Source organism: Lynx canadensis, chromosome B4 (genome assembly GCF_007474595.2).
Source record: "Lynx canadensis isolate LIC74 chromosome B4, mLynCan4.pri.v2, whole genome shotgun sequence".
Taxonomy (NCBI): domain Eukaryota; kingdom Metazoa; phylum Chordata; class Mammalia; order Carnivora; family Felidae; genus Lynx; species Lynx canadensis.
Window position 1 is genome coordinate 102,415,745 of NC_044309.1, and position 11,095 is coordinate 102,426,839.

Below are 11,095 nucleotides of genomic sequence, written 5' to 3' on the forward strand. Positions count from 1 at the left end.
AAAAGTTAAGTGGAAGGTAAACCAGAATTAAGAGAACATTTCTTCATGGCAAGATGAACCAAGAGGGAGAAGCCAAGTATTTAAGAAAGAAAGAAAAAAAATAGGCAAGATTTACACAGTAAGCAGGGTACAGTTAGCTCTGGAGGACAGAGGGTAGGTGTGTGCTATACTCGGCTAAAGGGAAGAAGGCTGAGGATAAATTTTCCAGCTCAAAGCATTGTTATGTAATTTTCTAGTATCAGTGAAATACCTCTCAATTCATCCATTCCTTTCCTTTTCTGCTACCATTGCCCTAGCAATCAGTATATTTTTTAGTATTAATACACTCTTAAGAATGTATTCTCATCTCTAGTGACATCTGCTCCCTAGTCCTTTTCCATCTCATTACTTGATCTTATCAAGCCACCATTTCACATATTTTGGACAGATGAATGTGGATGTGCACATAAACATACAGATAGATGTATCCATGTGGGTATATACATATACACTAAAATATTTGTTGAGAAAACTGGATTTGTTCCAATGCAACTAATACATTAGGAAGTTGAGCATAATACTAATGTTGCATTTGCATTATGTCCAACTGAAAGAAACACTAAGCACAGATAATGCAACAAACACAGTGTCCCAGAAACACACAGAATGCACACATCTCAAACATCTGCCAGTTCACTCCTTGTGTTACAAGCCATACCCATCCACATGTGGTGTTACAGTTTCAGTCCAATTTCAGATAACCCTTCCTCCAACACTTCACAAATTGCCACCCTTTCAACACCCACTTCTATAAGCAAACTCAGGTCTGTTTTGAGGTCAAGTGTCATAATCAATGTAGCATTTATGCATTTCTTAATCATTTAACATGTGTAAAATTGTGCTGCTAGTCTTAAGTTTGTATCTTTTTACATGTGACTGAAAACATTTTGAGTGTTATGCCCCTACACTCCATTTTTCTATATGTCCTGTAGTTTTGTGTGATTTTGCATATATGATGAGTTTTAGGAACTTTTATGTTGAGTTATAACTTACACTTATAATTACTGCAGCTCTAATTACCAATTTCCCAATGAAATCAAAGACTATAGAGAAGATTAAAAAAAAAAAAAAAAAAGAAAAATGGGCTCCCCTCACAATTATCTGAAGGTCCTAGTACCTATGAGACACTTTGAAAGACCCAAACGCTTGTCTTGAAGAATGTTTCAGGAAACAGAATACATGAAAAGAAAAAACTATATTGCTGTTTATCTTAAGACAACTTATCTGCCAATCAGCCAGGTACATAATAGGGAGAAGTAGTAGTAGAGTCCTTTACCAATGAAGTGATGCCTAAGTATTTTAATATCAAGTAACACAAACATATCCATCCCTAAAGACAGAAAGTATAATGGTAGTTGCCAAGGGATGGGGGAGGGTTGAATGGGGAGTTACTGTTTAACAGGTATAGAGTTTGAGTTTTACAACACGGAAAGACTTATGGAATGGATAGTGATGATGGTTGCACAATAATATGAATGTATTTAATACCAATGAAAGTACACTTAAAAATGGTTAAGATTGTACATTTTTATCATTTTACCACAATACAAAAAATAATAATAATAATCCCTATATTATACACCGGAAACTAATCATTTAAAAATCCATACTTGGGGCGCCTGGGTGGCGCAGTCGGTTAAGCGTCCGACTTCAACCAGGTCACGATCTCGCGGTCCGTGAGTTCGAGCCCCGCGTCAGGCTCTGGGCTGATGGCTCAGAGCCTGGAGCCTGTTTCCGATTCTGTGTCTCCCTCTCTCTCTGCCCCTCCCCCATTCATGCTCTGTCTCTCTCTGTCCCAAAAATAAATAAACGTTGAAAAAAAAAAAATTTAAAAATCCATACTTATTTTTGAAGAGTAACACCATAAAAATACTCATGATTAAATACTAAATACACAAATCTATATGATGTGATTCCAATTTTTATGTAGATACAGAAAAAAAAATCAGAAATAAGAATAAGATAACAGGTGATGTTTCTCTACCTCTTCTTGTATTTCCACAAGGAAAAACACATTAGTTTTAACAGAAGGAAAAATTAAAGATTATATAAATTTGGTGTGGATCGACTTTTGCTTTGTTGCACTATAGGAGGTCAAGAAGTCTTGTCAAGAACGTGAAACACAGGGGCACCTGGGTGGCTCAGTCGGTGACGTGTCTGACTCTTGGTTTCAGCTCAGGTCATGATCTCATGGTTCCCGGGATTGAGCCCTGTGTGTGGCTCTGAGCTGACAGCACAGAGCTTGCTTGGGATTCTCTCTCTCAACCTCTCCCTCTCTCTCTGCCCTTCCACTGCTGTGCTCTCTCTCTCTCAAATTAGATAAATAAACTTTAAAAAAAAAAAAAACTATTTAAAAAAAGATGATCACAGAATAAACGTTTATTATCCAATTTTCACATGCGAGGTTTTGAACTTGGAGCAGTTTCTACCTTTGAGGTATACAATTTTGTTACTTTAAGAAATTAAATATTCTTACAATATCATTCAGACATGGTGCCTAGTATATTTTTAAGTAACTCAAGGAGAACATGATAGATGGCTAAGGCTTGACTCTATACCAGCAGGTGTATGGCTATGAACACAAATGCCTGAGATTTAAACTGAAAGCTCCCTCAGCAATAACCAAATACTTTAAGAATCAATTAGCTAGCTAAGAATGCCTATGGATTTAATATGTGAGAGTAGTAAACAAAAGAGAAAAAGTCATACACTTGGGAATATTTTGATAAGATAGAAAAAAATCTGTTTTAAAAGTGTTAACTAATTATTAAATACATTTAAAAACATAATTATACACTTTCTCTTAAACATATGTAAAAATGAAAAATGAGGGGTGCCTGGGTGGCTCAGTCAGTTAAGCATCTGACTTCGGCTCAGGTCATGAACTCACAGTTCCTGGCTTCAAACCCCATGTCGGGCTCTGTGCTGATAGCTCAGAGCCTAGAGCCTGCTTCTGATTCTGTGTCTCCCTCTCTCTGCCCCTCCTCTGCTCATGCACTCTCTCTCTCTCTAAAACAAATACACATTAAAAAAAAAAAAAAGATGAATGAAAGTGAAGTTTAAATTATATATTAAGTGTTAGAGGTTTTTCTTTTTTTTTTTTTTTTCTGTTGTCTAGGCTTCTAACAAAATCAGGACAAGAAGCAAGGCAAACACAACATTTTGCACTAACTATATGATATTACCTAAATGTTTAGGGTGCTTTGAATTTCCAAGTAGCTCAAGCTGTCTCTGTTAAAATGTCTATGAAGTTTTTAATTAACAGGAAAAATATGAATTTTCAACATCCCAATAAGAAATTTTCACTAGACATCAACAATTAGTTATCACTATAACCTACACAGTAGCTGTAATTTATCATTTTAAGAACATTTTTAACACTATTTTGATTCATGTAACAATCCTGTTAGATAATCAGTATCAATTTCATTTGACAGGTCAGTAAACCAGCACAGGACATTAAGTACACTCAAACTTCAGAATTACAAGACTCACTCAAGAAAATGTTAAAACTCTGCAGTCTCGGGTAACCCCTCCCTGTTCCCAGACTGAAGTGGATCCCAGAAATCTGCATTTTAAATAAACAATGCAGGTGATACTGGTACAGGTTGTCCCCATCCCCATACACCCCCCCCCAGCCACATCTTTTAAGACACTGATTTAAGTAACATGACTAAGGTTTTAGGTGGTTTAATACTCCATTTTTACTTTGAATCAAAGTTCCCAAATGTTTAGATAGTAGAGCTTTGCAGATCTCCATGAAAGACATGTAAAATTTTAAATAAATTAGAAATTTTACATTCAGTTAAATTAAATACCTCTTATACTAAACTCCTATACCACAAACAAGTGGTAGTAGGTGTCTAAGTTTTAAGAAACATAAAACCAAGGTGCCTGGGTGGCTCAATTGGTTAAGCATGTGACTCTTAATTTCAGCACATGTCATGATCCCAGGGTAGTGGGATCGAGCCCCATGTCAGGCTCCATGCTGAGCATGGAGCCTGCTTAAGATTCTCTCTCCTGACACCTGGGTGCCTCAGTCAGTTAAGGGTCCGATTTCAGCTCAGATCATGGTCTCACAGTTCATGGGTTTGAGCCCCTCTTGGGGATCTGTGCTGACAGCTGGGAGCCTGGAGCCTGCTACTTAGGATTCTGTGTCTCTCTCTCTCTCCCTCTCTCTCTCTCTCTCTCTCTCTCTGTCCCTCCCTGGTTCGCACTCTGTCTCTCTCTCAAAAATAAAAATAAACATTAAAAAAAATCTTTTAATTAAAAAAAAAAGATTCTCAATCTCTTCCTCTGCCCCTCTCCCCCACTCACTCTCTCTCTAAAATAAAAAAAAAAAATACGGGGTGCCTGGGTGGCTCAGTCAGTTAAGTGTCTAGCTCCTGGTTTCAGATTAGGTCATGATCTCACAGTTTGTGACTTCAAACTCCATGTGGAGCTCTGCACTGACAGAGTGGAGTCTGCTTGGGATTCTCTCCCTCCCTCTCTCTCTGCCTCTCCCCTGCTCATGCTCTCTCTCCCAAAATAAATAAATAAACAATAAAAAAAATTAATAAAATAAATTTAAATAATACCCAGGCTTTTAACAACAACAAAAAAACAAAAAACTGAGAAAATGCTACAATTATTTCATGTTCTCTGTGAAATGCAGGAAAAGCTGACACTGAATTATTTGACTCTGCTGCATTTTATACGGTGGGAAGATAAAACTTAGGTTCCATGGGTTCTAAATACATAATGAAAAATGAAGATGAAAATATAAAAGCACTCAGAGCACAATTTTGTGAATATACCAAAAATCCATTGAACTGAATATCTTAAAGGATTAATTCTATGGTATATGAATTTTATCTTACTTTTTAAAAAGAAAAAAAGCACTCAGAAGATTTCAAACTCCTATATTTGCCAATCATTTCAAACTTCTAAGACATGTATTAGTATTACTATTAAATAGCATAATTATTTTCTGGCCTATATCACAGGTGGTAAAAACCAATGTAGAAATAATAAAGAACATAAATAAAGCACCAACTTGATAGCGATTTTAAATAAGAATTCTGATGCCACTGTTCCTGTTTATTTGCTGCCAATTTTTCCCAATAAAGTCCCACCTTATCTGCCTTTCATTATAGGGCTATTCTCAAATTTATTAGTAATATAAATGACTAATTTTACATTTTACTCCTAAAATAATCTTTGTCTTTCTTAAACTAGGTATATAGTATATAATACACTGAAATATAGAACAGTTATTAAGCACAAGGCTTTAAAAGCAGACTATCTCTACTCTGCTTCTTACCGTGTAGGTAACTTCAGGCAAGTAAGTAACTTACTCTCTCTGCCCCATTTTCCCAAAGGGCTGTAGTAAGAATTAAATGCACCAACACATGTACAGTGCTCAGAACAGTGCCTAGCACTTAATAAGCACACCATAAATGTCATCTACTTAGTTACATAATTATTTTTATGGAAAAAGATCTCTCAGCTTAGACAACTCATTATAAATCCTGATAATATTCCATTTTCAATTTACCTTACCAATGAGTTCACATTTAGGAAAACTGGGCTTAATATCTTACTAAGTAGCCTTGGTGTTTATGCTACATCTACCCTATTCACAAGCCCAATTTTCTCCAACCCTGAGTCACTATTAGTTCCTCTTCTGACTCATCACATAGAAAGGTAGACAGTCTGGTATATAATGGGCATACCAAAGGCATTTCTTAATCTACCTGGATTCACATGGTTTACTTAGTCGAACTTGTCCCATATAATGTTCAACAAATACGCTGAATAATTATGACTTAAAATTGTGCTCACTTAAAAATGCTTTCTATATATTAAATGCTCCTTCAAACTATGGAGTAGGTGTTTTAACTCCCATCTTGACAGAAAAACAACGTATCACTTATGTAAAAACAAAGATTCATATTTTCTGATCTAGCCAAAAATAGATTGTGCTGATGGCCTGGTGTTCAAAATTTTGCCAAGTAAACCATAGAGGGTCAGAAGCAATCTCTGGGCCCACAAATTTGACCTTAATTTCTAATCAGTTCCTTTTACTCTTTTTTCCATTCAGAGGTTTAAATTATTTAAGATAACCTCTAATAAAAAGTTATAGAAAAAATAAAAAGTTATAGGAAAACAAGCTACATATTGCAAAATTTGCTAATTCTTAAAAATTAATTCTTTTAATATTTTATTAATTAAAAATGAATTCTTAAAAATCTCGCTCTCCCAAGATGCGCACACACACACACACACACACACACACGCATACACACACACTGAAAATACTGCTCTACCACTTATTCACTTTCCATGTGATCCTGAGTCATTTAAGCTCTTCAAGCCTCCATTTTCTCCTCTGGAAATGAGGATATAAAGAGAAACAGTAACTACCACATGGGATTGCTGTGAGCATTAATTAAAACAACATAAAGTACTGTAGCCAACCACTATGAAAATAGTAAGTTTCAATACGTGTTAACTTTGTATTTAAATCAAAATTTCAGTATCATTTGACCTTACCTATTGAAATATTTTATTAACCACCTCCGTTAACCCACTCATGCAAACCTATTCAATGGCAATAACTTCACAAGCGCTCTGAAAACAGGGGTGGTACTGCCTAGGAACCCTTCCTCAACTATCCCCGTCTTCCTTAGGTTAGGTACTCTGCTCAGCCTGCATTAAACACTGTACTTACCACAGTTCCCTATATTACTTGAGAGGCCCTGTGGGCAAGGCCTGTGTCCTATTCATTTCTGTATCCCCAGACTGCAGCCCAATAGTTCTTAACCCTGACTCACAGTAGAATCACATGAGAAGCTTATCAAAATATTGATGCCTGGGATCCATCCCAGAGCCATTAAATCAAAAGGGGCTCAGGGAGGGAGAGAGCAAGTATTCTGCATGAGGAGCATTTTTTTAAGATCCTCACATGATATTAATGCACTTCCACAATTAAGAACCACTACACTCAGATTTAAAACACCATAAGTGTATACACGTATGTGTGAATGGATGTATAAATATATAGGTACAGAAATGTAAGTCTCAGCCCAAGAGCCTCATCACCAGTAGCTTCTCTCAGCCCCAATCACCTCTTCCCCCTCAACACAAAACTTTTTTTTTTTTTTTCAGATTTTTAAGTGATCTCCATACCCCAATGTGGGGCTCTAACTCACAGCCCTGAGATCAAGAGTCACATGCTCCACTGACTAAGCCAGCCAGGCACCCCTACACATAAAATATTTCTAATAAACAATTTGCTGTGTTAAGATGGCTTTTCAATTGTTAACTCAGTACTTATGTTTTTTCATATAATTATGCCTTATCCTTCTTCCAGGATTATAGCCCTGCTCCTTGAGAATATACACTGCCTTACTCTTCTTGGTTTTTTTCCATAGCCCTTACCATACTGCCTGAACACAGACATGTAATAAAGATCTGACTGATCTAATAAACGTATACCAAAATTACTGGCAAGAACAGCCAAATTATCCAATTTGAGCTATTCCCCCAAAAAAGTAGACAAAGTAAAAATTTAGGGAAAAAAACATTTTTTTAATCTCTAACTTAGTAATCAAGAACAACTAAAGTTTGTCTCACTAATAAGCATCTGTATATTTGCACTTTTTATTACAGTCATCACAAGTACTATCCCACCCAGCTTCCCATCCCCATCCATCACATCTAGTTTGAGACCTGCATCCTTGCTAATATTATCTTGTTGCTGTTTGTGATATCTTTAGCTGTTGTCAGGTAGCCTTTACAACAAATTTTATAATATTCTGTAATTAGTAAGATAAGTTAATGAAAGTCACAGTGAATGTGTCAAACAGATGTTTAATAAATACTTCCTGATGGAACTTAATGTTTATCAACCACAAAAATCGGCTTTTGCATGTGAATTATATGCTACTTTCCTAATAGAAACTTGGTTGAGAATACTGTCTGAAAATAAGAGAGTCTTTCTCAACATCACATATAATACAAGTCTATTTTTGAATGTTGACAGATTAATAATTGTCTGCTTTTCTGATATTTACACACCTGAAAACTTTATAAAATATGATATGACTTCTTAAACCAACAGTGCTACATTACACAAGAAACTCCATACCAACTGACATTCTCAGTGTTGAAACTACTAGGAGAAATGAATGGCACACAATTCTAAAAATACAACCTGAAGAATATAAAGATGGCCCATCTTTAAAGTTTTGTGTCATATATTTACCACTATTAAAATAATCTGAACGACTTAAGCTGTTTTTACGAAAATATGAGGAGGCACTCAACAAGTATGCCTGCTAATTAGGTACTGCGTTAAAACATTACCATGTTTTGTTGCGTCCTACAGCAACAGATAGAGCCATAGTTACCACAAAAAGAAAGCAGTCCTCAACTCTCTATTCAATAAAAAAGGTTCAAATTCCACAGACAAAAAAAATGGTACCCTGGGTTGTTTGTTTTTAAGGAAGATTAAATTTAGGAGTTGCCAACACCCAAACGAAAAACATTCCAGAGTATTAGACTCAATTGTAGTGGGGAGTGATCTACATTCTCAGCACTATGTTCCCTAACCCAAAGCAGGAGCATTAACAATGGATGTTTCTTAGGATCTCGCATGATACACCACACTTATTTCCCCCGGTAAACATAATGCTTGTTAAAAACAAAAACAAAAAAGGCACTGGGGAAGTAACAATTCTAGTGCAAGCAGCTTGACAAAAAATAAAATTTAACATCTGCCAAGATATTTCCCAAAATAAGACCCCTGTCATATGAACAATGAGGAAAAGACTGAAAATGACTAATTCTTTTATTTGGACCATCAGCTACTTTTAAAAATAAAGTTGAGGAATGTAGCTTTTCCAGAGCCCTGTCTTTAGTTTCCCCTTAATCTTCATATTTTTAACAACAACAACAACCAAAAAAAAAAAAAAAAAAAAACCCTAGAAATTTGATTACCACTCTCATGAATTCCTTTTAAAGCAATTTAATGAATAACAGATCTTTTGTGCAAGTAGCAAACCACAGAGGACAGTTTTGCTGGCTGATAAAATCTCGCTGAAACATGCATATAAAAATATACCCTTCAAAGACAAACTGTGATTTTCCAGGTATGGAAATCATATTAACACTTAAAAAGTTGGGTATGTTTCACATATACCCTAGCTTACTCTGAATGTTTTTACTTGAACCACAACTGAAGTTAGCATATTCTTATTAATTATTAACTAGGTATCAAAGTTGAATACATTACAAAACCACGAGTAAAAAAAAAAAAATTTTTTTTAAGAGTAAAACCTAATGAGCCAATGGGAAAATGATACAACTTCTTTGGGTGAAACAAGGTTGTGGAATCACTTCCCAAAACTCGTGCACTTCTATTCAAGTAACCAAAATTTGCTTAGAAAAAAATTTTTTGAGGGTAGAGATAGGTGCGGTTACACACTAAGTAAAAATGTTTCACCACTCACTCTAATAGAAAGACGTTGCTGCCTGCAGGAATGTTGAGACTGCTCAAAAATACAAAACAAAAACAAAAACCCTACCACAAATGTTTTCCAGAATACGCAGAGCCAAATACTTAAATACACGGAAAGATCGTCTTAGCAAAAAGAACTGTGGGTTGCTACAGCATTCCTATTGTCCTAAATACCACTCAGAATAAACTGTGCGCGCGCGCGCGCGCGCGTGTATGTGTGTGTGTGTGTGTGTGTGTGTGAGTGATGGGGAGCGCTCTTCCCAAAAGCTAGCTTAGATATGAAACAGTGCATACACTCATTCAGATACACTCATCTTGGATACACTGAAAGATAAAGCTGTCTCGCATAGTGCTAAGGCCACGTTTCTTTACAGGTGTTATTAAACACTGTCAAGAGAAAAGAGATAAACAATCTGATAACTTCCGAGGGGCACGTGGGAAACTAAACAGCGTATGTCGTCATCACCATTAATCAATTTTTCTAACTGATGAAGCAGAAACAAACAACCCTAAGCGGGCAAGTCCTGGAACCACGAGTAGTCTTTCCACCAATGTAAAGAAGGATCCTGAATCGGAGACCTCAGCCAGGAAGCCTGAAAAGCACGTGTCCTACTTTGCGTTTGGGGAACTTCCCAGGAAGCATTTGCTCACAGTAAAACTCCATCACCCTCGGCCTGCATAACTCAGCGAAAGGATAAAAGTACGAGCTGGAGTGGGGAACCTCTGCCCCCCGGGGCCCCGGGGAGCTCCCTCCGCGGCCCCCCGCCCGCTCACCTCTGCCGCGGGGATGTTGACCACGCCGGTGGAGCGACGCTTCTCGCGCAGCTTTCTCTTCTCGATCTGCCCCTTGCCCTTCCTGGCACTGGGGCCTGAGCTCTTGCCCTTGTCCTGGGCGCCGTCCCGCTCCTCGTCGTCGCCCCGGGCCGGCGGTGCCCCCGAGGCGGAGACCGCGGCCGCGGCGGTGGGAGGCGGCTCGTCCTCGGGCCGCCGGGGGCCGGGGGCGGAGCGGGGCAGCGCCGCGGGGCCCACGGCGCAGTTCACGCCCCCGGAGCCGGGGGCGGCAGGTGCGGCCGCGCCGCCCGGGAGGTTGTTGTTGAGCTCGTTGGCCGCGGCGGCGGCCGGGGTGCCCAAAGCCCCCGCCGGGGGCTTCCCGCTCGCGTCACTGCTGCCCCCGCCCGGGGCGGCCGGGCCCGGGGGGTTCTGCTTGGCGCGCATCTTCTCGCGCTTCGCCTTCCACTCCTCCAGGAAGTCGGTGGTGCTGCCGCCGCTGCCGCCGGTCCGGTAGCCACCGGTCGCCATATTCCCAGCGGGGCCGGCCGGGCTCTCACCTCAGGCCGCCCGGCCCGGCTCCGGCCGCCGCCGCCTCTGCCCTCCCGCGGCCCGGAGGATGCGAGGGAACGACCCCCGGGCGCGGGGGCGGCCGCGGCTCCCCCAGCGGCCGGCGGGTCTGAGGGGAAACACAAAAGGGGGCGGGGAAGGGAAGCGTTAAGGTCCTCGCCTGGCCTGAGGGGCTGCCCCCGCGACCCGTCTCGGAGCCCCCCGCCCCCGCACAGC

General features: G+C 39.4%; 1 protein-coding gene across 1 annotated transcript in view; it reads right to left on the bottom strand.

The window, feature by feature from the left end:
• PAWR (pro-apoptotic WT1 regulator) overlaps window positions 1-11,095 on the bottom strand; it is a 125,958-nt gene extending 114,863 nt beyond the window's left edge. The window contains exon 1 of the mRNA XM_030323301.2: window positions 10,316-11,095. Within this exon, the coding sequence (XP_030179161.1) occupies window positions 10,316-10,840 (525 nt within the window). The 5' untranslated portion in view covers window positions 10,841-11,095. The remainder of the gene's footprint in view (window positions 1-10,315) is intronic.